The sequence below is a fragment of the Salminus brasiliensis genome, chromosome 5 (assembly GCF_030463535.1).
Source record: "Salminus brasiliensis chromosome 5, fSalBra1.hap2, whole genome shotgun sequence".
NCBI classification, from domain to species: domain Eukaryota; kingdom Metazoa; phylum Chordata; class Actinopteri; order Characiformes; family Bryconidae; genus Salminus; species Salminus brasiliensis.
The window spans coordinates 4,363,760-4,391,701 of record NC_132882.1 but is presented as its reverse complement, the minus strand read 5'-3'; the positions used below and the strand labels follow the sequence as shown (position 1 = coordinate 4,391,701).

General features: G+C 42.2%; 1 protein-coding gene across 1 annotated transcript; it reads left to right on the top strand.

Annotated features, from left to right (window-relative positions):
- Positions 1–4,231: 4,231 nt before the first annotated feature.
- Positions 4,232–24,942, top strand: prtfdc1a (phosphoribosyl transferase domain containing 1a). Its single transcript, XM_072678680.1, has 9 exons — positions 4,232–4,279; positions 5,832–5,938; positions 8,126–8,309; positions 10,661–10,726; positions 19,260–19,277; positions 21,100–21,182; positions 21,505–21,551; positions 21,919–21,995; positions 24,895–24,942. The coding sequence occupies exons 1-9, from the start codon at positions 4,232–4,234 to the stop codon at positions 24,940–24,942; spliced, it is 678 nt and encodes a 225-aa protein (XP_072534781.1).
- The last annotated feature ends 3,000 nt before the right edge of the window (positions 24,943–27,942 follow it).

The window sequence follows — 27,942 nt, the reverse complement described above, 5'->3', positions numbered from 1 at the left end:
CTCTCCTCAGCCTAGTCTGCTCTCCTCAGCCTAATCTGCTCTTCTCAGTCTAGTCTGCTCTTCTCAGTCTAGTCTGCTCTCCTCAATCTAGTCTGCTCTTCTCAGTCTAGTCTGCTCTCCTCAGCCTAGTCTGCTCTCCTCAGTCTAGTCTGCTCTCCTCAGCCTAATCTGCTCTTCTCAGCCTAATCTGCTCTCCTCAGCCTAATCTGCTCTTTTCAGCCTAGTCTGCTCTCCTCAGCCTAGTCTGCTCTTCTCAGCCTAGTCTGCTCTCCTCAGCCTAGTCTGCTCTTCTCAGTCTAGTCTGCTCTCCTCAGCCTAGTCTGCTCTTCTCAGTCTAGTCTGCTCTCCTCAGCCTAGTCTGCTCTTCTCAGCTTAGTCTGCTCTTCTCAGCCTAGTCTGCTCTTCTCAGCCTAGTCTGCTCTTCTCAGCCTAGTCTGCTCTCCTCAGCTTAGTCTGCTCTTCTCAGCTTAGTCTGCTCTTCTCAGTCTAGTCTGCTCTCCTCAGCCTAATCTGCTCTTCTTAGCCTAGTCTGCTCTTCTCAGCCTAGTCTGCTCTCCTCAGCCTAGTCTGCTCTTCTTAGCTTAGTCTGCTCTTCTCAGCTTAGTCTGCTCTTCTCAGTCTAGTCTGCTCTCCTCAGCCTAATCTGCTCTTCTTAGCCTAGTCTGCTCTTCTCAGCCTAGTCTGCTCTTCTCAGCCTAGTCTGCTCTTCTCAGCCTAGTCTGCTCTTCTCAGTCTAGTCTGCTCTCCTCAATCTAGTCTGCTCTTCTCAGTCTAGTCTGCTCTCCTCAATCTAGTCTGCTCTTCTCAGTCTAGTCTGCTCCTCTCAGTCTAGTCTGCTCTCCTCAGCCTAATCTGCTCTCCTCAATCTAGTCTGCTCTTCTCAGTCTAGTCTGCTCTTCTCAGTCTAGTCTGCTCTCCTCAGCCTAATCTGCTCTTCTCAGTCTAGTCTGCTCTTCTCAGCCTAGTCTGCTCTCCTCAGCCTAGTCTGCTCTTCTCAGCTTAGTCTGCTCTTCTCAGCCTAGTCTGCTCTTCTCAGCCTAGTCTGCTCTCCTCAGCTTAGTCTGCTCTTCTCAGCCTAGTCTGCTCTTCTCAGTCTAGTCCGCTCTCCTCAGCCTAATCTGCTCTTCTCAGCCTAGTCTGCTCTCCTCAGCCTAGTCTGCTCTCCTCAGTCTAGTCTGCTCTTCTCAGTCTAGTCTGCTCTCCTCAGCCTAGTCTGCTCTTCTCAGTCTAGTCTGCTCTTCTCAGTCTAGTCTGCTCTTCTCAATCTAGTCTGCTCTTCTCAGTCTAGTCTGCTCTCCTCAGCTTAGTCTGCTCTTCTCAGCCTAGTCTGCTCTTCTCAGTCTAGTCTGCTCTCCTCAGCCTAATCTGCTCTTCTCAGTCTAGTCTGCTCTCCTCAGTCTAGTCTGCTCTTCTCAGTCTAGTCTGCTCTCCTCAGCCTAGTCTGCTCTTCTCAGTCTAGTCTGCTCTCCTCAGCTTAGTCTGCTCTTCTCAGTCTAGTCTGCTCTTCTCAGTCTAGTCTGCTCTTCTCAGTCTAGTCTGCTCTCCTCAGCTTAGTCTGCTCTTCTCAGCCTAGTCTGCTCTTCTCAGTCTAGTCTGCTCTCCTCAGCCTAATCTGCTCTTCTCAGTCTAGTCTGCTCTTCTCAGCCTAGTCTGCTCTTCTCAGTCTAGTCTGCTCTCCTCAGCCTAGTCTGCTCTTCTCAGTCTAGTCTGCTCTCCTCAGCTTAGTCTGCTCTTCTCAGCCTAGTCTGCTCTTCTCAGTCTAGTCTGCTCTTCTCAGTCTAGTCTGCTCTCCTCAGCCTAATCTGCTCTCCTCAATCTAGTCTGCTCTTCTCAGCCTAGTCTGCTCTTCTCAGCTGAACTCAACTGCTTTCAAGACATTTATTTTTTACAGAAATGAATCAACCTGGCTGATTACTGACCCACAGGTCTGTGAAAGTGAAAAGACCGATGAAAGGAACGCTCTTGTGCTCATTTTATTCTTTCTAAGCAAACAGTTTGTTTATTAGTAAATACAGACAGCCTCTCTCTCTCTCTCTCTCTCTCTCTCTCTCTCTCTCTCTCTCTCTCTCTCTAATTAATAGGAAGCTTTAAATTGTTGGATTTTTTAAGGATGAAGCTCCCATTAAAAAACACAAAGATTAAAAAAGTCCTGATTACAGAAATATTATAAGTATGAAGTTCTGATTAAATGAATATCCAGTCTGAAATTCTGATTCAATAAATCTATAATATGATGTTTTGAGTACATGAATATCCAGCATGAAGTTCTAAAAAAGAATTAATTATAATGAATTTCTGATCAAAATAATATCCAGTATTAAGTCCTGACTAAATGATCCAGTATCCAGTATGAAGTTCTGATTCAATAAATGTACAGTATGATGTTCTACTTAAATTAATATCCAGTATGACATTTTTCCTAAATGAATATCTAGCATTAAATTCTAAACAAGAATATGACTTTTTGATCACATTAATATCCAGTTTAAAGAAATCTATGAATTTCTAATTAAATAAATATACAGTATGAAGTTCTACTGAAATTAATATCCAGTATGAATTTCTGATTAAATAAATGTACAGTATGAAATTCTACTTAAATGTATATCCAGAATGAAGTTCTACTTAAATTAATATCCAGTATGACATTTTTCCTAAATGAATCATCTAAACAAGAATATGAATTGTTGTATAAAAAATGTCCAGTATAATTAATGAATATAAATGAATGAATGTCCAGTATGAATTTCTGATTAAATAAATGTACAGTATGAAATTCTACTTAAATTAATATCCAGTATGAATTTCTGATTAAATGAATATCCAGAATGAAGTTATGATTCAATTAATAAACAGTATGAAGTTCAGATTAAACTAATATCAGGTATGAAGCTCTAAAAAAGAATATCCAAAATGAATTTCTGACCAAATTAATATCCAGTATGAATTTCGAATTCAATTAATATCCAATATGAAGTTCAGTTTAAATTAATAACCAGTTCTAATAAACCAAGTTCTTATAAAATTTAAATATAAGGTAAAATTAAAATTCATGCACAAAGGAAAGTGCTAAAGCAATTAATATCAAAAACTGTTATGTTAATTAAATGACTAACCAGCATGATAATGTCATCAATCTCAATTATTCTCCAGGATACATTTCTATCAAATAAACTGTTCTATCAAACAAATATTTAGAAATGAATTCTAATAAGTTAATAAAAACTTGATAAAACCTGATAAAACTATGATGAGGCCGTTATAGTGAATTATTTATTTATTTCTAAATTAGATTTTTTTTCCAAAAGAAATTTGACATTATATCAATCTGCCCTGTTTATGATATTACTAATTTCTGTAAGAATTATTTCATATAAAAAATGATTCTGAAGATGGTGTAATGTGAGAAAAGTTGGGGAAGTCTATAATAAAGTGACCAGCCGGACATGTCCATTCACTTCCTGCCTGTGTGCTGCTGAGCCCTAATGACTTCAGCATGACTGCTGGTCAATGCTAGTCCAGTGGCTAATTCAGTTAAAGAGGAGCTCCATAGATTTTCCACATTTTTCAGCTTAATTTCATCACTGAGACGTAAACAATGTAAACATTCAGAGTTTGGTGAGGTTTGGGGTGAAGTGCCTTTTTTTGTAGAGGAACTTATCGACTCAGATGTCTTTACAGTGGGTCGTCATGACTACAACACACATTTAGCCATTTTATTTCCTATCCAAACCCACCAGTGAACCTCCACGTGTCTTCTGGGCCATGATGATGATGATGATGATGGTAAACTTGTGGTAAAAATCTGAAAAAATAGGTTTGCAACTTAGACCTTAACTTAGACCTAAGTTACCAGGGTTTCGGGTGCCGGGCAGCGTATCCTTTGAAGGAGCTTTTAGAGGCTTCAGACGTCTGGATCCATTCAGCACCACTGTGAACAGCTCTGACTGGGTGCGTTTTTCCAGAACGGGACAATGGCTTTGTTCGCATCTGACCCATTGACCTATTTAATTATGCAGACATTTGGAAAAGCACTGTCCCCTTTAAGAAGGCGGAGCCTCAGAATGATTGCAGCTTCTAATTGTGTAGTTCCAGGCATCAGCACTTCCACAGTCCTGAACTGCACTGCAGGACAGAGCAGAAAGCCCAGGGTAACTGCCGTGGTGGGAGGGGCGTGTAGTGAGTCTCCTGCTGCTGCTTAATTCCTCATTTGTCCAGCGGAAGAGTGAAGATGACGGACAGACCGGTTGGATCTGAGCAGAAAGAGGAAGGAGTTGTGGTAAATATGCAGCTTCAGATTCAGAGTTTCATGCTGTGTGAAGAGGGACTGATAGACTGATACCGACTCTGGGGGCGTGGGGTGGTTTACTGTGAAGCTCAGACGAGCTCTGAAGTGAAGAACTGACAGAAATTTGGTTGGACCTCAATTCTAAAGGGAAATTCGACTAAATTCGATTTTTCTAACTTTTGATTAATGTAAACAGGGTCATTCACAGGGTGTGAAATTTGGGTTCACTATAGAGATACTTACCAGGTTTTAATACAGTGTTGGTGAACAGAACCAGGTAACATTAATATAGCTATTCTATTAACTATCCTAACCCACCAGTGACCCTGCACATGTCTTCTGAGTATCATATGGAATATTGCAGGTGATGAACTAGTGGTAAATCTGAAAAACAAAAACAAAATCATTTTAAAACTGTTGTATTTATTTAGTTTCCACATTAAAAACAATGCATATTTGATTCCTAATATTTCTACTGTAAATTAATTTCACTAGATGTTTTTCTAGAAATTCATATTACTCATATTAGTAATAATAACTAGCAATATAGCACCTTTCATACATGAAAATTCAGCTCAAAGTGTTTCGAAGTAGAATAAAGCATCAAGCCATCTATAAAAATAAAATAGATATAATAGAGACATTTAAATATATATAAATAAAATAGAGAAAACATATGAAATTAATAACTGTAATAAAAAAAAGTGTGTGTGTGTGTATATATAATGGCCTTTGGCACACCCAAATGCAATCACTCATTATATATGTATAAATATATATACATATATTCTCCCCAAACCTGGCATGTTTAAGGTGGTAGTAACTTCAGGCTCCTGCAGGTGGCGCTGCACAAGGATGATGGGGCTATAAATCCCTGTGGTGGTGTGTGATGGGAGGTGGTACAGTGCAGTGAGCAAAGACCACAGTGTGAAGGAAGCAGCTGAATCTGCAGGTGTATGGAAGCTTACGGTCATACCGGTCTACCAGCAGTGGCAGAAATCCCAGCCTACAGGAGATTCTCCTCAGAACTGTGGCTGAAAGAACGTTCTGCTGGACATATGGAGCAGAGCGGGATGCAAGAGGCTTTTACTCACTTCTGCTCAAGAATGATGAATTTCCTAAATTTTTTAAATTTTTTAAATTTAGGATTTCACTGGAAATTGGTCTAAAATAACTATCAATAATATATTGTTAGTAGAGGCCTGACCACAGTGACCTCGAGGCGCATCTGAACTCAGCAGAGAAATGTTATAATTTATTATGCAGGAATTATTAGTGTAAATTAGTGGAATTTCCTATTAAACTCAACCTCAGACCTAAACCTAACACTGGCTCTAATCTTAGCCCAAACCTAACCCTGATTGGAGTCCCAGTGGGAAATCTACAGGCGATCTGTGTGTGATTCAATGTGACTTACATATCACTATGTTTATTTTGCTGTGTTGCTTTGATTCCCTGTGTACTAATGTTCCCAGTGTTCCCAGTGCTCCCAGTTGCCCATTCAAATACTCAGTGTCAGTGTTTGTTGCTCTTTTTCCGGCAGATTCGGGATGACTGGCCTGGTTATGATTTAGAGCTGTTTAACTACCCGGAGCATTACCATGGCGATATTGAAAGTGTGCTCATCCCACATGGAGTGATCATGAACAGGTATGGACACACACCTGAGCACACACAACCCTCCCACCCTCTTACTGTATTGACACTGAGGCCTTTCATCCTTTTGTTCACCATGTATAAAAGGCCTGCTTTGTTTCTACAGTAGCTTCATCATTCTCTCTGTACCTCCTGCAGTAGAACTTTGAGCCACATCTTTGTCGTAGTCCATTTCCTCATATATCTGAACCCAGTGAAAACCTGGCTGAGGTGGAAAAAAATTAGCTGTAAGTGGTTTAAGCTCGTCTTTAAGGCCGCCAAATGGAACTGAGGTCGACCTTATGGAGGTCAACAGTCCATTGAGCTAAAGTGACAACTAAGAGTTGAACCTCGTATCTCAGATTTATCAACTATGCAGGAGGGGGAAATCTGCTTAACTTTCAAGGGAAGTCACTATGACCCAGGGGTCGCAAGTTCGAATCCTGAGTCATGCCTCCTGGCCATCAGCAGCCGGAGTCAGAGGGAGCACAACTGGCTGTTCTCTCTCTGGGTGGGTGGGTAGATGTCGCGCTCTCTGCTCTCGTCACTCTTGACCCGATGTTGGCCGGCACAGGCATCTGTTAGCTGGTACGGTGGAGCTGGGTACCCACTGCTTTCCTCAGAGCAGGTTGGCTGCCTGACGATGTTGTGATGAAAAGAGGCAGTGTCTAAGTTAACATGTATCGGAGGAGACGTGTGTATAGTCCTCACCCTCCTCGTGTTGGGAGATAGCGTTAGCTAGTGTTAGGGGAAGCCTTGAAGAGGTGGATTAATTGCCAGCACCTAAATGTTGACAAATTATCTAAAATGGAATTCAGAAGTACAAGTAAGGTGTTTCCAATAAAGTGGCCAATGAAAGTAAGCACAAGTTAGGTGTTTCTAATAAAGTGGCTGGTGAGTGGAAGTTCCGGGGAGGTGTTTCTAATAAAGTGGCCGGTGAGTGGACACACAAGGATGTTGGAGTTTCTAATAAAGTGGCCAGTGAGTGGAAGCATAATTAAGGTGTTTCCAATAAAGTGACCAATGAGTGGAAGTTCAGGGTAGGTGTTTCTAATAAAGTGGCCAGAGAGTGGACGCACAAGGATGTTGGAGTTTCTAATAAAATGGTCAGTGAGTGGAAGCATAAGTTAGGTGTTTCTAATAAAGTGGCCAGTGAGTGGAAGCACAAGTAAGGTGTTTCCAATAAAGTGGCCAATGAAAGGAAGCACAGGTTAGGTGTTTCTAATAAAGTGTCCAGAGAGTGGAAGCACAAGTAAGGTGTTTCCAATAAAGTGGCCAGTGAGTGGAAGTTCGGGGTAGGTGTTTCTAATAAAGTGTCCAGAGAGTGGAAGCACAAGTAAGGTGTTTCCAATAAAGTGGCCAGTGAGTGGAAGTTCGGGGTAGGTGTTTCTAATAAAATGGTCAGTTAGTGGAAGCACAAGTAAGGTGTTTCCAATAAAGTGGCCAATGAAAGGAAGCACAGGTTAGGTGTTTCTAATAAAGTGGCCAGTGAGTGGAAGCACAATTAAGGTGTTTCCAATAAAGTGGCCAGTGAGTGGAAGCATAATTAAGGTGTTTCCAATAAAGTGACCAATGAGTGGAAGTTCAGGGTAGGTGTTTCTAATAAAATGGTCAGTGAGTGGAAGCACAAGATTGGTGTTTCTAATATAGTGGCCAGTGAGTGGAAGCACAAGTAAGGTGTTTCCAATAAAGTGGCCAATGGACAAAAACACAAGTTAGGTGTTTCTAATAAAGTGGCCAGTGACCAACAAAATATTGACGCTAGCTCTGGCCACTTATCTACATCAGATTGACCTTGGCATTAGACGTTGTTCTGACACTGAATTTTGGTCACCTGACAGCACAACAAAAAACCACGTGGGGTTGGTGGCCAGCTGGGCAGAGTCACTTATATCAAAAAGTATAAATATCTAAAAATGGAGATACAAGGTTTTTGAGTGACTTACCTACATTTCTCATTTACTCACACTGCTCATTACTGCATCTCAGTACGACCAACATGGCTGAGGCTCCTTAAGTAAGACAGATATCCTATAGGGCCCCACATGTTCAGAGACGGCCCTCAGGAATTTACTGGCTCTTCACATTCCCTTTCCCATTAGCACTCAACTTCCCAAACTGCTTTCATGTGACCCCTCGGCTTAATTTGCTCCTACACACAAGCACGCGCACACAGTGTGAGTCCAATCTGCTCTCTTCCAGGATAGAGTGTTTAGCAAGAGACATCCTGGAGGACATTGGCCACCACACTCTGATGGTGCTGTGTGTGCTGAAAGGAGGCTACAGGTTCTGCGCTGATCTGGTGGACTCCATTAAAGCACAAAGCCGCAGCAGCAACCGCAAACTCACCACCAGGGTGGAGTTCATCCGCCTCAAGAGCTACCTGGTAAGACAAGCCGTGTTCAGACTCAGCTCCTCAACTCTACAACTGTACTGTACAAGCTGAAGCCAACCGAACTAGCCCATAAACACGGGTTACTCTTTACACTCCCACTCACTGGCCACTTTATTAGAAACCCCTAATTTCTGCTTACAATCATTGGCCACTTTATTAGAAACACCTAACTTGTGCTTCTACTCACTGGCCACTTTATTAGAAACCCCTACTTTGTACTCCCACTCACTGGCCACTTTATTAGAAACACCTAACTTCTGCTTCGAATCACTGGCCACTTTATTAGAAACACCTAACTTCTGCTTCGAATTACTGGCCACTTTATTAGAAACACCTAACTTCTGCTTCGAATTACTGGCCACTTTATTAGAAACACCTAACTTCTGCTTCGAATCACTGGCCACTTTGTCAGAAACTTCTTACTTGAGGTTCCACTCACTGGCCACTTTATTAGAAACACCTAACGTGTTTCATTTCACTGGCCAATTTATTAGAAACCCCTACTTTGTACTCCCACTCACTGGCCACTTTATTAGAAATACGTAACTTGTGTTTCCACTCACTGGCCACTTTATTAGAAACACCTAACTTCTGCTTCCAATCACTGGCCACTTTATTAGAAACACCTAACTTCTGCTTCCAATCACTGGCCACTTTATTAGAAACACCTAACTTCTGCTTCCACTCACTGGCCACTTTATTAGAAACACCTAACCTGTGCTTCCACTCACTGGCCACTTTATTGGAAACACCTAACTTGTACTTCCACTCACTGGCCACTTTATTAGAAACACCTAACTTTGTACTCCCACTCACTGGCCACTTTATTAGAAACACCTAACCTGTGCTTCCACTCACTGGCCACTTTATTAGAAACACCTAACTTCTGCTTGCACTCACTGGCCACTTTATTAGAAACACCTACTTTGTCGAGCTGTTTTTATCCAGGAGATGGCGCTGTTGGTGCGGTTTAGCTGTGCAGAGAGAGGACACACGTCTCAAGGGCATCCTAGCCTTCATGATGAAACAGTAAAGTGTAAATCAGAAGGGCCTTTAGGTGGCGCTGTTTCCCAATGTTTTTATTATTTTTTTAAGTATAGGGTTGTCCAACCTTGTATCTAGGCTGCTGTGCAAAAGCACACACAGCTTGTTTATTCCTGTAGAGAAGTACTGCCAATAGAATAGGACTCTCTGGAGCAGATAAACAGGAACCTACGTGGGCTAGAGGGACATAAAGCCCCCCAGCATGGCTGCGTACTGGAATGTATGGCCTGAGCAGGACGTCATCCAGGCCTCTTACACAAGCATCTTTCTCCTTAGTCTATGTGCAACAGGCAGTGTGTACAGTAGTAGGATATCAAACACTTCTGACACACACACGCACAGACACACACACACACACACACACACACACACACACACGTATGCCATGTAAGCTGTGTTTGCCTGTGATGCCTGTGAAAGAGGCCTGGATGACGTCCTGCTCAGGCCATACATTCCAGTATGCAGCCAGACCCATCTTCATGAAATACAGCATCCCATAAAGCACCTAAGGAATGCAGCTAGCAACGGTTGCTAAGCAGTGATTGGAGGGCAAAGGAAACGAGGTAGGTCTCGGGATTAGCCTGCTCGGCCCAGCCCCCTGTCCTGCGGTACAGCGCAGGGTACATGTCGGTACTGCATACTGATACGCTATACGGACAAAAGTATTGGGACACCTGCTCATTGATTGTTTCTTCCAAAATCAAGGGTATTAAAAAGAGTTGATGCTTACTTTGTTGGAGTACCTGTCTCTCCTGTCCAGTGAAGTAGCCTTTTTTACTAGATTTTGGAACATTGCTGTGAGGATTTGATTGATTGCATTCAGTGACAAGAGCATTAGTAAGGTCAGGATGCTGGATTATCACCATTCCACCTCACCCCCAACTCATCCCAAAAGTACTGGATGGAGCGCCACCATCCTTCCAGAGAGCACAGTTCTACCACTGCTCCACAACTCAAGGCTGGGGGGCTTTATGTCCCTCTAGCCCACGTAGGTTCATGTTTATCTGCTCCAGAGTGTCCTATTCTATTGGCAGTTCTTCTCTACAGGAATAAACAAGCTGTGTGTGCTTTTGCACAGCAGCCTAGGGACAAGGTTGGACAACCCTATACTTCTTTAAAACATATATATATATATATATATATATATATATATATATATATATATATATATATATATATAAATCGGGAAACAGCGCCACCTAAGGTCAGGGAGGTCAGATAAACACATACAGGAGAGTCCAGGGCTAACAGACAGGAGAAACTGTGGGAATGTTCACACTTTCCTGTCTCTTCTTTAGAATGACCGCTCCACTGAAGACCTGCATATCATTGGGCCGGAGGACCTCTCCATGCTGAAAGGAAAGGTGAGACCATTAGAAAATTCTGCTCATCACTCATCATTATTATAAGTCATATAGGATGGAAGATTCAGCAGAGCTGCCCAGACAGTAGGAACTAAATCCTGGGGCTGATTTTTACTTTCTGAACCTGAAAAGTATGAAAGTATTGTAAAGTAGAGTTTAATAAAGTACAGTAAAGTATGGTATTGTAAAATAAAGTACAGTATAGTATAGTTCAATCATGTGTAGCATAAGAAAGCATAATAGAGTATAGTATAGTTTAATAAAGTATAGCATCAGAATATATAGTAATAAAATAAAGTATAGTATAGTATAGTATAATAAAGTAAAACAAAGTATAGGAAAGTATTGTAAAGTCTGGTATAGTATAGTTTAATAAAGTATAGTATAATAAAGTGCAGTAAAGTATAGTAAAGTATATCATAGTATAGTTTAATAAAGTATAGTATAAGAAAGTATTGTATAGTTTAATAAGTATAGTATAAGAAAATATGGTAAAGTATAGTATAGTTTAAGAAAGTATAGTATAATAAAGTACGGTAAAGTATAGTATAGTAAAAATAAAAAACGGTAAAGTATAGTAAAATAGTATAGTTCAATAAAGTATAGTGTAAGAAAGTATAGTAAAGTATAGTATAGTTTAAAGTTTAGTATAAGAATATTGTAAAGGATAGTATGGTATAATAAAGTATAGTCTAATATAGCACAGTAAAGTATAGTATGATATAATAAATTACAGTAAAGTATTGTATGATATAATAAAGTACAGTTAAAAATAATGAAGTATAGTATGATATAATAAAGTACTGTAAAATATTGTATGATATAATAAAGTACAGTTAAAAATAATGAAGTATAGTATGATATAATAAAGTACTGTAAAGTATTGTATGATATAATAAAGTACAGTTAAAAATAATGAAGTATAGTATGGTATAATAAAGTACTGTAAAGTATTGTATGATATAATAAAGTACAGTTAAAAATAATGAAGTATAGTATGGTATAATAAAGTACTGTAAAGTATAGTATAGTATAATAAAGTATAGTTAAATATAATAAAGTATAGTAAAATATAGTATGGTATAATAAAGTACAGTAAAGTAAGGTAAAGTGAAGTAAAAAGCCACCCCAAGTTTTTACTTCCTGTACCTGAAAGTTACTGTCCTGGTTCATGGCCCAAATGGCCAGCTGAAGTGCTGAAGTCTCACATTATTGGTCGCTGTTTGATTCAGTTCTTCCCGAAAAACGTCAGACATCAGGAGATAAATACAGTGCTAGAGCTAGATTGCTTGGCTAAGCTAATGATCCTCAGTGAGCTTCTTAGACTAAAGCCCCTGGCTTTACTTCCTGCAGAAGAGACCCTTCAGAAAGAGGTGGAATCTCTGCATTTCTACTCAACTGAAAACCCTGGATACACACGAGCATATCCTGTTTGGTGGAGCGGCTAGGCCACATTATTACAGTGCTAGCTAAACCTCCTCCCTCAGCCTGCCTAGCACTTGTGCTCACTGGGGCTGGACTACATTGTGTGGTGGTAGATTAGTTTACTGTAAAGGTTTTTTGTAAATTGAACATTAGTGTATTTTATCATATTTTACACATCAAACAATAAGTCACTTGAAACTGTGAGCTACTGTGATTATATTGCGGGGAAGGAAGGAAAGGAAATCACAGTAATCCACAGCCTCTTCTAGCAAATTGCTTCATTATAAAAAAAATAGAAATATTAATATTTTAATATTTTAAAACACATATTTAAGGGGTTCCCTAATTCACTTGACTACGGGATTTGTGCACTTTATCAACATACAAGAAAAGATTATGGCCCCCAAAATCGGTTATTAATACACATATATGGTCAAAAGTATTGGGACACGTGCTAATTTCTCATTTCTTCTAAAAATCAGAGCCTATACTGGCTATCCAGGCTTTCTGCTAGCATTACTGTGAGGATTTGACTGCATTCAGCAACAAAAGCGTTAGTGAGGTCAGGATGTAGGGTGATGATGATCATCACCCCACCTCATCATCCCCAACTCCTCCCCAACTCATCCCAAAAGTACTGGATGGAGCTCCACCACCATCCATCATTCCAGAGAACACAGTTCTTCCACTGCTCCACAGCTCCTCAATGCTGGGGGGCTTTATACCCCTCTACTAGCCCACGTCTGGCATTAGGGTATAAATGTATATCTGTAATAAATCTCTAATTAAATGCATGATTATATATAATCAAACACTTAATAGAAATGGTTCAGCTTTGTGAAGGAAGCTAGCATAACCCAGTTAGAGCTGGCTCTGATCGGCTACTAGCGTTGGCTCCTCTTTCAGGGAAGTCGGACGCTGTTGACGCTGTAACTGTTTGGAGTGATTTGGTGGAGTGAATACAGAGGGAATGCAGACTTTAGAGGAGATTAGGAAAGAGTGAGCGGCTCGGCTGTGTGTTTTCATGGATATCCGTGTGGGATCTGTTGCCGTTTAAGCTTCAGATGCTGTGGAATTTGCAGTGTGTCCTGGGCTTAATTTGTCTTTTCATCGTCTCCCAGTAAATTTGGGGAAACTAATGGCTCGGCCCCAGAGACACAGCTTTCCTAAGAAGTGCTGTGGAATTCTGTGAAACGTGAACTTGAACTGTGGGTGAACTTCCTGTGCTTTTTGAACATTTGCGTGTGATGCCAATCTTACATTGTTCTGTAGACTCTCATACAGGCCACACAGATACACAACCACATACACACACAGCGATTGTTTTTATACCATAACTATACTTAAGTACATTTAAGCAATATGCTCTACTACCATGTGGAATATGGGGGTCCTGAGGGGGTCCAGTGGCTGGCTAATTAACCCTAAATAATTAAGCATCCCATGACAGCTTCGATATGTCTTTGTTATTGTTTCTTTTTGGGAGTGAACTGAGTTATGATGTGAGCACAAAGCCCTTAGGAGCTGTAGAGATAAATGGACGGGGATAAATGGAGAGTGGTGGCACAGGTTGACCGTGGTTTTCTTGTTAGCTTAGCTTAGCTAACACTGCAAGCACTCACACCCAACACGGTGTCTCCTGACTTGTGCTGTTGTGCTGTGGATCATGATTTGCTGAGGTCTCTCACTGTTGGCTGAGATCTTCATCTTGTTGATGAAGTTTTAGCAGCTCAGACGTTCATTAAGCTTACATTTCTATTTAGGCATTTAGCGGACGCTCTAATCCAGAGCGACTTACAAAAGTGCTTTGCTATTTACCCAAGAAAAAGGCTAAAAATTCAAAGAAACCTCTAAGTTTAGACTCTACTAAATACAAACAGTAAGGAGACCATAATACTCTTCTCTTCGCCTGAGTACTCTTCAGATCTTCAGTCTGGGTTTGAAGACAGTGAGTGTTGGACTCTGCTGTTCGGACACCCAGGGGAAGTTCGTTGCACCACTTCGGTGCAGGACAGTAAAAAGTCTGGACGCTCGTCTTCCGTGGATCTTAAAGGATGGCGGGTCGAGCCGAGCCGTACTTGAAGCTGGAAGGGCTCTTGGTGCAGATCGGCTTTTGACAACTGCTATCAAGTGACCCACTCTTCTTTGTGGAATTCTTTAAATTAGGCTACATTACAGGGTTTTCCAGGATGAACTGCCCGTTGAAGTGGGATTCTAGCCAGAACTTTGGAGCTTGGCCGGTCCATGGCCCGAGTTTTGTGTCTTTTGGGCCATTCAGATATGTGCCATTTTCAGGCCTCTGGAATAATGGCATGTTCAGTATCAGTGCAGTGAAGTGGTTAGGGATGTTGAGGGAGACAGTAGAGAGGGAAGCTGCTCTGTAGGGCACTGTGTTCTGTTCTCCTGGTCATATGTCTGAGGTTTTCTCTGACAGACTCGGTCATTGTATCGCCATCATAAGAGCCATTCTGTTACTGCGGTCGATTCCTCACCCCACTGACCCTGACTCATCTGCTTACTGTGTGGAAGAATCAAAGGGTTGTCTGTGTGGACACGGCCCGTCAAAGGTTTGGGAACACCAAGCTCTTCTAAATGATTTAATACATATTCAATTACATGTACAGCGTTTATCTGACGTTCTTGCATGTGAGTCATGTCTTGCCCAAGGTGTGCTTGCATAGGTGGAGAATCACATCCCAGTCTGCCACATCCCACTACAAAATACTGTATCTTTACTACATGTCCAAATATTTTTGGACACCACTTCTGATGTGCAAATGCACACATGCAGCTGGTCTAGTCCCTGTAGAGAAGAAACAATGCCAATAGAATAGGACTTTCTGCAGGAGCAGGTAAACATCATGAACTTACTGGCACCATGCTGCCTAATAATGCCAGGCGTGGGCTATAGAGAGGTATAAAGCCCCTCAGCATTGAGCTGTGGAGCAGTGGAAGAACTGTGTTTTCTAGAATTATGGTGGTGGAGCTCCATCTAGTACTTTTGGGATGAGTTGGGAAGTTGGGGGTGATGAGGTGAGGCGGTGATAGTCTAACATCCTGGTCTTGGCTGAATGCAATCAATCAAATCCTCACAGCAGTGCTCCTCCAGAATCTAGTCGAAAGCCTTCTTCTATGGACAGTTGAGACAATTATTCCAACAAACACAGATGAACTCTTTTTAATACCCTTGGTTTCAGAAGAAGCAGCGCATAAGCATGTGTCCCAATACTTTTGTCATTTTATTGTATCAGCTGTTTGTGAAACAGCGCCCCCATAAGGCGTAACTGTAGGGTAAGGGGCACTAAATATAAGCAAGCATGATGGTGGTGGAGCTCCATCCAGTACTTTTGGGATGAGTTGGGAAGTTGGGGGTGATGAGGTGAGGCGGTGATAGTCTAACATCCTGGTCTTGGCTGAATGCAATCAATCAAATCCTCACAGCAGTGCTCCTCCAGAATCTAGTCGAAAGCCTTCTTCTATGGACAGTTGAGACAATTATTCCAACAAACGCAGATGAACTCTTTTTAATACCCTTGGTTTCAGAAGAAGCAGCGAATAAGCATGTGTCCCAATACTTTTGTCATTTTATTGTATCAGCTGTTTGTGAAACAGTGCCCCCATAAGGCGTAACTGTAGGGTAAGGGGCACTGAATATGAGCAAGTAAATGTCTGTCTGGCTTCAGGACTAGGCTCTCACATCCCCTGACATTTCAAAATACTGCACATACACACACACACACACACACACACACACACACAGACTGGAATAACTCAGCATTAGTACAACCCAGATGGAGAACATCTGAATTAGCAGAATGCCTCTTACCTAACATGTCTGTGTGTTGTTTACTGTATGTGACGTTAGGAGTGGTCCTGTGTTCCAGCATGAACGCAGCTACAGTCAGCACAGCTCTCCCCTTCACACTAAATCACTTCTGTTTGACAGACGCCATTCTCTCCTCACCCACGGCTTATACTTGTCTTGCATATTCAAACCAGCTGAGGAGGCATTTGCATCAGTATTTCCATTCACGTGCTGCGATAGGTCTTTTCTGTTGCATCAGAGCACTGGCAGACACGGCCCGTCAAGGTCTCGGACACCTTGACTGTGTCCCAAACTGCATACTATCATCAGAAATACTGAATCAGAAATACAACACCACCATTATTAGTGCATTGATTGCTGTAGTTTGTGTAGTAAAGGATAGAATGTGGTTTATAGATTTTAGATTTTATGAAATCTAAAATATTCATTTGAAACCTAAATGTTTGTTTTGAAACTTTTCTTAAACTTTTCTTTTAAAATCAAAACATTTTAAAACGTGAATTTTGCTTTTAATTTGAAACTTTTTTTTAATCTTAAATTTTCTTTTGAAAGTTTTGTATTGAAATCACTGCTTTTCTTTCAAACTCTCAATTTTTCTTTTAAAATCAGATTTTTTCTTTTAAATTTGAATTTAACTTAATAATTTGATTTTTATTTGAATTATAAATCTAAATGTTACCTTTTCTTTTTAAATATAAACTTTTCTTCAGGAATCTAAAATATTCATTTGAAATCTGAATGTTCCTTTTGAATTTGTTGAATTTATCTTAATTATGTTTTTCATTTTTTACTTTTTAAAAAATCTGAATTATCTTTTGGAATCCTAATTTTTGTATTGAAATTTCTGCTATTCTTTCAAACTCAAAATATTTTTTTCCTTTTAAAATCTGTTTTAGTTTTTCTTCAGAAATCTAAAATATTCACTTGAAAGCTGAATGTTTCCTTTGAAATGTAAACTTTTCTTTTGAAATCGAAACTTTTTTCCTTTCAAGATCAGATTATTTTTTATTTAAACTTTTGAAATTCTAAACTTTTACTTTGAAATCTGAAATTAGCATTTGAAATCTTTAAAAAAAAAAATATATATATATATATATATACATATATATATATATATATATATATATATATATATATATATATATATATATATATATATATATATATATATATATATATGCTTAAAAGAGACTTGTAACCAGATCTCTGTAAAGCTGTATATATATATATTCCATCCTATATAGATTACTAAACACCTATACACGCTATGAGAAGATGCCGTGTGATGATTTAGGGATGTAGTTAGCTAGCACTGTGCTAATAAGATGTGTTAGGTGTTACTTAATGACTTCATTAGGCTTTATTAGGAATAATGTGCTGCCGCTTGTTAATGAGTGCAGAATGAACTCCTTTAGCTGGAAGATTGCTGTTAGTGCCAGTGTGTTTGGGTGTGGTGTTGCTAGCTAGCCAGCTGGCTAGTCAATTGCGCAGCTCATTTGGATGAGTGTGTGACTGCTCTGTGAGAGCTTTCTGCTGTTTATTTCACCCAGAAAGTCATAGTTGGCAGAGCTGAGAGCCATTATATTTAATCAGTGTGAATGACTGCATGCTGGACGGGATGATCAGATCTTCATAAATAGAGTGCACAGCTGTTTATGCTCATGCCTCAAGCTGAGTCTGGGCAAAGTTCTGAATTAGTCTCATATTAGAATGCCACCTACTCTATACAACGATCAGCCATAACATTAAAAACACCTGCCTGATAATGTGTGTAGGTCCCCCTCGTGCCTCCAAAACAGCCCTGACTTGTTAAAGCATGCACTCCATAAGACCTCTGAAAGTGTCCTGTGGTATCTGACCCTTCAAGTCCTGTACGTTGTGAGGTGGGTGAGACCTCCATGAGCATCAGTGAGCCTTGGATGCTTATGACCCTGTCGCTGGTGCACCAGTTGTTCCTTCTTGGAGCACTTTTGGTAGGTACTGGCCACTGCGTACCGAGAACCCCCCACAAGACCTGCCTGATGTTCTGGAGATGTTCTGACACAGTCATCGTCTAGAACATCACCGTTTGGTTCTTGTCAAAGTGTCTCAGATTCTTATGCTTGTTCATTTTTCCTGCTTCCAAAACATCACCTTCAAGAAATGACTGTTCACTTGCTGCCTAATATGTATATCCTACCCCTTGATAGGAGCCACCAGAACCAGATTATCAATGTCATTCAGTTTTACTATATTAACATAAATATATTCCAATATTTCCAAGCTACAATTCTGCCTACAACAAGCTACTTGCCGCCTAATACATCAACTCCTTGACTGGAGCCACCAATTCAGCTGTCAGTAGTATTAATGATATGGCTGATTGGAAAAATACACACACAATTGTTAAAGAAATATCTGAAAGTGAAGCCATTGCTTATTAGTTCCTGATAATTCTTTGATTATTTGTTGAACAATCACTGTTACCATCCTGAAGGTAAGCTCAGAGCTAGTCCTGGTTTGGCAGCATTTCAGCAGGTCCTGCCCAGGGTTTTAAAAGCTCAGCCCCATCTGGCCTCATCAGTATGTGTGACATTCTTAAGACGCAGTGGCTAAAGATCAGCTCATGCAGAAATCTCACCGATGGCACGACACACTGGTTCACTGTTTTGGTTCTCAGGCATGTGGTGGAGCAGGTTATTAGTACTGGAAGTTTTCTTATGTTATTTTCTCACCTCTATACTCTCACTTTATTACATAACTGGATTCATGTGGAGGAGCTGCAGCACTGGCATGCTGTAGTCTTCTCTTAGCCTGAGCAGTGACTTACTAAATATATGTGTATATGGAAGCAGGTAAATTTGTAAGAACCTGAGACAGAACATCTGGGTCAGAACATCTTCAAAACATCAGGCAGGTCTTGTAGGGTGTTCCTGGTATGCAGTGGGCAGTGCCTACCAAAAGTGCTTCAAGGAAGGTCAACCAGGAACTGGCAAAAGGGTCATAGGTGCCCAAGGCTCACTGATGCCCATGGAGGTCCTACGTCACAACTTACTTACAGGACTTAAAGGATCTGCTGCTAACATTAGTTTTGGTGTCAGATACCACAGCAGGACACCTTCAGAGATCTTGTGGAGTCCTGCAGGAGTGGGACCTACACAGTATTATGACGTGGTTGATCTCCAGAACGCCACGCTGAGACCTCAGTTCCAGTTAGAACTGAGTTTGTGGTTGTAGTTCAGTGATGTAGCTCTGATTTTCTAACCTGTCTTTCTTCTCTCCTTCTTCCACATGGGATCGCAGAACGTGTTGATTGTGGAGGTAAGAGACAGCATGCTTTGCTCTCCTCACGGCTGAACATGCTTCAACACTCACGCTGATGTTACGTCATCAGTACAGGAGGAGAGAGAGAGAAGAGGTGTGAGAGAGGGGGTGAAAGGAGGTACAGTGAGGGAGGTAGAAGGGTGGTGAAGGATGGAGGAAGACAAAGGAGTGAGTAAGATAGAGAAAACAATGGGAGAGAGAGAGGTAGGGAGAGAAAAGGTGAATGTAGGAGAGGGGGAGAGAGTAGAGACGGGGGTAAAATAAGGTGGAATGGATGATGTAGGAGTGAGAGGGATGGATACAGAAAAACAGGGAGAGAGAGGGTGGAGGAAGGTAGAGTGAGAGGGAAAAGGTGTTGACAGAGGGAGAGAGAGGCAGGCAGGGAGAGAAATTGTGAAAGTAGGAGAGAGAGAAAGGAGGTAGAGTGAGAGAGGGAGAGAGAGAGAGGAGGCGAAAGGAGGTACAGTAAGAGGGATAGTAAGAGAGAAAGGTGGTGAAAGATGACAGAAGAGGAATGAGGAGTGAGAGAGATCGAGACGAACAGAGAGAGAGAGAGAGAGAGAGAGAGAGAGAGAGAGAGAGAGAGAGAGAGAGAGAGAGGTAAAGAAAGGGAGAGAGAGAGAGAGAGAGAGAGAGAGAGAGAGAGAGAGAGAGATGGGTAAAGAAAGGGAGAGAGAGAGAGAGAGAGAGAGAGAGAGAGAGAGGTAAAGAAAGGGAGAGAGAGAGAGAGAGAGAGAGAGAGAGAGAGAGAGAGAGAGAGAGAGGTAAAGAAAGGGAGAGAGAGAGAGAGAGAGAGGTAAAGAAAGGGAGAGAGAGAGAGAGAGAGAGAGAGAGAGAGAGAGAGGTAAAGAAAGGGAGAGAGAGAGAGAGAGAGGTAAAGAAAGGGAGAGAGAGAGAGTATGGGTCAGTTGGGCCTTCATGTTGTCTTTCTATTCCCTTGCTTTCATTCATTGTAATAAAGTTTCAAGTCACACTCTCTCACACACACACACACACACACACACACACACACTCACACACTCACACACTCACATCTTCATGGTCGTGCCGTTCTCCAGTCTAAAGTCACTCATGTGAAACCCCTCCATTCTCATTCCTCTGCTATTGACTAATCACTCCACTGATGCTATCTCATCATCTCCTGGCATGCGAGTGCGCGAGTGTGCTTTCACTCAGATGTTCTTAAGACCCTTATTCCAGTGATTAGCCGCTATGATTTACACACACTCCGATAGACACACGTGGGTCTCTGGAACTGCTGAACAGCGGAGAGACGTCCTCCTGAACTCCATGTAGGAACAAGCAGCTTTACACTGAATGGACAAAAGTATGTGGACACCTGCTCATTCGTTGTGTCTTGTCCTGCTTCTGTTGGAGTAACTACTGTCTCTACTGTCCAGGGAAGAAGAAGGCTTTCTATTAGATATTTGAGGAGCATTGCTGTGAGGATTTGATTGCATTCAGCAACAAAAGTGTTAGTGAGGTCAGGATGTTGGATGATGATCTCCAGCTCTCCAACTCGTCCCAGAAGTACTGGATGGAGCTCCACCACCATGATTCCAGAGAACGCAGTTCTTCCACTGCTCCACAGCTCAATGCTGGGGGGCTTCATACCCCTCTATAGCCCACGCAGTACGTTTTCTCTACAGGGTAGCTGAATGCTTTTGTTAGAAGAGGTGTCCACAGATTTTTGAACAGATGATCAAACTAATTAGGTGTCCAAATACTTTTGACAGGCAGGCTAGCACATCTTAAGAGATGAACACCTTCACTGGTGCTCTGTGTGGTGTGTTTGTAAGTGTCTGTATGCTGTGTGCAGGCCATAGTGGACACAGGGAAGACCATGAAGGCCCTGCTGCAGCACGTGGAGATGTTCCAGCCCAAGGCCGTTAAAGTGGCAGGGTAAGCGGAGCTGCTTCGCTAAAGCCAGCATGAGGGACAGGAACCCTGCTGCTCTGCCGCTGCTCTGCTGGTGTTTGTGTGGTTTGGTCTTGTTGTTGTCGTCATTGTTGCTGTTTATGATGTTGTTGTGCTGTAAAGAAGGGTCTGTAATAGTTCTGTAATGAGGCTTGTGAGTGTGTGTGTGTGTGTGTGTGTGTGGCGGGGGGGGGGTCATATGTTCTGTCTAATCCTTAGAAGTCTGGACTTGACTGTTGTTAGTGTTACATACATCCAAAATACGTTCATAATACTAAAGGCCTGATGTGCTCCTCTCCTTCCACAGCCTGCTGGTGAAGCGCATCCCAAAAGGAGCTGGAAAACTTCCAGACTGTGAGTCTTTATTAGAAACACCCACCTTGTGCTTTCACTCACTGGCCACTATATTAGAAACACCAATATTGTGCTTCCTCTCACTGGCCACTTTATTAGAAACACCCACCTTGTGCTTTCACTCACTGGCCACTTTATTAGAAACACCCACCTTGTGCTTTCACTCACTGGCCACTTTATTAGAAACACCCACCTTGTGCTTTCACTCACTGGCCACTTTATTAGAAACACCTACCCTGAACTTCCACTCACTGGCCACTTTATTAGAAACACCTACCCTGAACTTCCACTCACTGGCCACTTTATTAGAAACACTCACCTTGATAATGAACTGTGTTTTTGCTGTTTTTCTCTTCCGTCTCGGCAGATGTTGGATTTGTGGTCCCGAACCGCTTCGTGGTGGGATACGCGCTGGACTACAATGAGTACTTCAGAGACCTGAATGTAAGAGTGATGAGCTGCAGTGTGAGCGTGCAGGTCAGGTGTGGAGCTCCAGCTGTGGATATAAGCTTACTGACTGAACCTCAGACCAGCCCAGCTCAGCCCAGTTCAGTTCAGACCAGCTCAGCCTAGTTCAGCTCAGCCCAGTTCAGTTCAGACCAGTTCAGCTCAGCCCAGTTCAGCCCAGTTCAGCTCAGACCAGCTCAGCCCAGTTCAGCTCAGACCAGCTCAGCCCAGTTCAGCTCAGCCCAGCTCAGCCTAGTTCAGCTCAGCCCAGTTCAGTTCAGACCAGTTCAGCTCAGCCCAGTTCAGCCCAGTTCAGCTCAGACCAGCTCAGCCTAGTTCAGCTCAGCCCAGTTCAGTTCAGACCAGTTCAGCTCAGCCCAGTTCAGCCCAGTTCAGCTCAGACCAGCTCAGCCTAGTTTAGCTCAGACCAGTTCAGCTCAGCTCAGCTCAGCCCAGCTCAGCCCAGCTCAGCCCAGCTTAACTCAACCCAGCTCAGCCCAGCTCAACTCAACCCAGCTCAGCCCAGCTTAACTCAACCCAGCTTAACTCAACCCAGCTCAGCTCAGCCCAGCTCAACTCAACCCAGCTCAGCCCAGCTCAACTCAACCCAGCTCAGCTTTCCATAGGCAGAAACACACACCCAGCGTCCTCATATACTACCCACCAACTTCCACTTCATGTGGAGAGAGAGAGAGAGAGAGAGAGAGAGAGAGAGAGAGAGAGAGAGAGAGAGAGAGAGAGAAAGAATGGTCAAGAGATAAGGAGAGACAGAATGGAAAGAGAGAATGGTTGAGCAATAAGAAGAGAGAGTGGTGAGAGAGATAATGGTCGAGAGATAAAGAAAGACAAAGTGGAGAGAGAGAATGGTCGAGAGATAAGGAGAGAGAGAGTGGTGAGAGAGAGAATGGGAGAGAGATAAGGAGAGAACAAGAGAGAGTGAGAGAGAGTGAGAGAGAGTGTTCAGCTTATCTCCTGGTTTAGCTCGGTCACTCTGCTGCTCCTCCAGATGTGCTTTGATGTGTTTTTCTTCTGGACACAGGCAGCTGTTTACAGAGCTCTTGATGTAGTGCATCACATTACTGCACCGTGAGGCCGAATTTTACTGAATTGTGAGTTCTCTGAATCATCACACCGGTAAGGAACTTAGTTCCCGTCAGAAGATGAGAGCAGATTTTACTGAATCACCACCTGCAGACTGAAGAAGCATCACGGTGCATTTTGCCCCTCTGAGCGATCACACACTTCCTCTTCCTTATGATTCATCAAATCTCCTGGCAGATTGGCTGAGAGAGCCGAAGGTCTGCGTGAATGGATGCGGTGTGATTTCCTCTGCTGAATAAGAACCGCAGAAACTCTTCAACTAAATAGTAGTCAGTAGTGTCCAAATGTTTGTGGACACCCCTTTTAAGGAATGCATTCAGCTGCTGATGCAGATGTGCAAATACACACAAACACAGCATGTTTAAAGCCTGTACTGCCAATAGAATAGGACTCTCTGGCTAAAGGGGTATATAAAGCAGTGGAAGAACTGTGTTCCCTGGAATGATGGATGATGGTGAAGCTCCATCCAGTACTTTTGGGATGAGTTGGAGAGTTGGTGTTGATGAGGTGGGGTGATGATCATCCAACATCCTGACTTAACTAATGCTGTCATCACTGAATGCAATCAATCAAATCCTCACAGCAATGCTCCTCCAAAATCTAGTAGAAAGTCTTCTTCCCTGGACAGTAGAGACAGTTACTCCAACAAAAGCAGGATGAGCTATTTTTCAGAGGAAACAATAAATGAGCAAGTGTCCCAATACTTTTGTCCATTTTTTGCTTCTCCTCAGGGGTCATTTATAAGGGATTTGGGTCTGCTGTGTGAACATAGCCTTAGCCATCCTATAGACCTTCATCAGATGAGCTCTTGTCTTGATGGTTTTGGGTAGTGGAGCCACTCTCAACCTATCAGTGATGCTGACAGGTGTACCGCTGCTGTGCCTGATACACTCATACCAGCACTACACACACACCACCATGAACCCTACCATGTCAGTGTCACTGCTGTGCTGAGAGTAGACCACCACCCCAATAATATCTGGACAACAGTGGTACAGTGGTGAGAAAATTACTAATAATGAATATGGTCCTGAAGGCTGAATGGTGTTTCTAATAAAGTGGCCAGTGTTTAACACAAATCTTTTATCCAATCACTGACCACTGACTTTATGATTATTTGGGTTTATTCTAATGTCATATAGAGTTAATTACAGGTAGACACTCTCACTGACCACTGGCTTTATGTTTATTTGGGTTTATTCTAATGTTATATAGAGTTAATTACAGGTAGACACTCTCACTGACCACTGACTTTATGATTATTTGGGTTTATTCTAATGTTATTTAGAGTTAATTACAGGTAGACACTCTCACTGACCACTGACTTTGTTTATTTGGGTTTATTCTAATGTCATATAGAGTTAATTACAGGTAGACACTCTCACTGACCACTGGCTTTATGTTTATTTGGTTTTATTCTAATGTTATTTAGAGTTAATTACAGGTAGACACTCTCACTGACCACTGGCTTTATGTTTATTTGGGTTTATTCTAATGTTATATAGAGTTAATTACAGGTAGACACTCTCACTGACCACTGACTTTATGATTATTTGGGTTTATTCTAATGTTATTTAGAGTTAATTACAGGTAGACACTCTCACTGACCACTGACTTTGTTTATTTGGGTTTATTCTAATGTTATATAGAGTTAATTACAGGTAGACACTCTCACTGACCACTGGCTTTATGTTTATTTGGTTTTATTCTAATGTTATTTAGAGTTAATTACAGGTAGACACGCTCACTGACCACTGACCTTATGTTAATGTTCCTCTCTTTTCTCTCTCTTCAGCATATCTGTGTGATCAGTGAGGCCGGGAAGCTGAAGTATAAAGTCTGAGAACGGGACAGTTCTTCAGGAGCAGTGGTGAAGACTGCTGAGCCACGTCCACGAAGCCTCAACATCCTCAATGTGTTTTTCCACGGCTCTCAGCAAGACATCTGATAACTTGTCAGTTCAGACAGTGTTTGTGTTTGTGTTCCTTTTTTATTTATTTATTTTTTATCTCATAACAATGATTTTATGCACACTCACATTTCACCCTCTTCTTCAAAGCTCAGGACCCCACAGGACAGACCACCACAGAGCAAGGAGGTAGTATTTTTTGGGTGGTGGGTCAGCATTCTGAGCACTGCAGTGACACTGACTGACCTGGTGGTGGCGAGTGTGTGTGTTAGTAGTGTGTGTTGTGCTGCTGCTGGTGGTACGAGTAGTTGATCAGACGCAGCAGTGCTGCTGGAGTGCTTAAACACTGTGTCTGTCCACTCACTGTCCACTCTGTATTATTAGACACTCCTACCTAGCTGGTCCAGCTTGTAGATGAAGGTAAAATCAGAGACAGAAGCTCTCTGATCTGCTGCTGCACAGTTTGTTGGTGTGGGTCGTCCTCCAGTCCTTCATCAGTGCTCACAGGACGCTGCTGCCCACAGGACGCTGCTGCCCACAGGACACTGCCAACAGGACGCAGTCGGCTGGATATTTCTGGTTAGTGGACGGTTCTCAGTCCAGCAGCTCTGCTGCGTCTGATCCACTACTCGTACCACCAGCAGCGGCACAACACACACTACTAACACACACACACTCGTCACCACCAGGTCAGTCAGTGTCACTGCAGTGCTGAGAATGCTGACCCACCACCCAAAACACACTACCTCCCTGCTCTGTGGTGGTCAGTCCTGTGGGGTCCCGAGCATAGGAGAACAGGGTGAGAGGAGGCTGATAACAGAGTCTGCAGAGAAACAGATGGAGACAATCTGGACTTACAGTGCTCCTGTGTGGTCGCTGGAGGTGGTGTTAATGTTATGGCTGGTCGGTGTATAAAATACAGTAAATAATATTCTACTAAGTTGAAATTATGACTGTTTATTGTTGTATATGTGGAAGTATGGTTCATGAATCTGACCCAGCATGTCCCGGGTGCTTCGCTAAGGTGGTATAGAGCTCATCTGTCGAGAATGAGAGCGTGTATCTGGCTCACGGCCTCCCAGAGGGCGTAGAACAGTGCGTACCTTCACAACAGGGAACAGAGCAGAAAAAAATTAGAGATGGTCAAATTCCTGTGTGTTAGACAATGAGGAGGAGCTTGGGTTTGGCATTCTTCTGGGAGCAAATCACCTGAAATAGCTCTGATTTATTCCCTCTTCTATTGAAATTGTTTCTAAACCAGGGTCTGCTCCTGGATTTGACCTGCAGTTGAGCAAAGGCAGTGATTTACAGTCCCTTCTGTCCCTGCTTATCTGAGATATCAAGCGAGTGATGAGCTTTGGTGGAAATTTACTGCCCGAACATGGGGGCTGTGAGATAAAGAGATAAATACAGTCCGGGCTGATGCTCCTCTCGAAATCCTCCAAAAACTCTTTTCAATCTTCTGCTCATCTGCTTTAGCCCGGCCGTATTATCCTCAATCCGCTTCCCTTTCAGCCTTTTGCTCATCGTAATGAGGAGCAAACACGCACCGCTAACATCTTAGGGACGATTTAATGAGTTCATGCTCAGCAGCAGCCTGAGAATACTCAGTGTATCTTCACTGTGGTCCAAAAAATCTCCAAATCTGTGACTTCACAGGAGGAGGGAAAAACCTTCTGCACTTTTAATGGAAGTCAATGGAAAAAGATTATATTCCAAGTCATTTTGAAGCATTTCTAGTGGTCTGTTCATCATGAAATTTCAACACAATGTGCAGATCAGCTGCCAGATTCGCATTATGCCAAAAAGTGAAAATTGACAAAAATATATATAAATAAACATATATAAAACCAGGTGCTCTACAAGTCCGTTTTAAGGACCGTATGCTCATCAACGTAACCTGATTCAACTCTGGCAGTTAATCTGAAGCCATTCCCTGTAAAATACAGCTGTGAGAAAGGTTCAAATGACCAAAATGCATGCAAAAGTATTGGGACACCTGCTCATTCAATGTTTCTTCTGATTTTAAAGGAATTAAAAAGAGCTGATCCTGCTTTAGTTGGAGTAACTGTCTCTACTGTCCAGGGGAGAAGAAGTTCCCTTTTTTTTTGGAGGAACATTGCTGGGAGGATTTGATTGCATTCATTAAAATTTACATTTATGGCATTTAGCTGTCACTCTTATCCAGAGTGACTTACAGGGTTACTTGTATTACAGAAGTGGGCCAATGTAGTGTTAGGAGTCTTGTCCAGGGACTCTTATTGGTGTAGTGCAGCATAGTCACCCAGACCAGGAATCAACACACCAACCATCCATACTTTGGTCAGAAAGATTATGGACATCTCCGGCCACTGAGGTCAGGTACTGATGTTGGGTGATGAGTTCTGCCACTCCGACTCATCCCAACTCATCAAGTATTGGATGGAGCTTCAGCTCCAGCAGCTCCAAAGTTCCAAAGATGAATACTGGGCTCAGCCTTGGCCATGGTGAGCTTAGAGACTCATTCAGGGACAAGAGTGTTAGTGAGGTCAGGGTTTTGGATGGTGATCACCACCCCACCTCATCCCAAAAGTATTGGATGGAGCACCATCCATCGTTCCAGAGTTTAGAGCTATGACGATACATGATGTTTATGAATCACATAAAACATAGAAAAGGCCACTTGTTTGGTAGACATCCTTGATGGATATTGCAACGCTAAATTTAAAGGATTTTTAAATAATTTTTGCTAAATGTAGGCAAAGAAACGTTACCTGATTAACTGGCATCCATACTTTGGTCAGAAAGATTATGGACATCTCTGGCCCTTGAGGTCAGGTACTGATGTTGGGTGATGAGTTCCGCCACTCCGACTCATCCCAACTCATCAAGTATTGGATGAAGCTTCAGCTCCAGCAGCTCCACTGTTCCAAAGATGAATATTAGGCTCAGTCT

Coding starts and splice junctions, on each gene's coding strand:
- prtfdc1a (XM_072678680.1), top strand. CDS start 4,232: ATGACGGACAGACCGGTTGGATCTGAGCAGAAAGAGGAAGGAGTTGTG. Junction 21,183..21,504: donor AAGGCCGTTAAAGTGGCAGG/GTAAGCGGAGCT, acceptor CTCCTTCCACAG/CCTGCTGGTGAAGCGCATCC. Junction 21,996..24,894: donor AGTACTTCAGAGACCTGAAT/GTAAGAGTGATG, acceptor CTCTCTCTTCAG/CATATCTGTGTGATCAGTGA.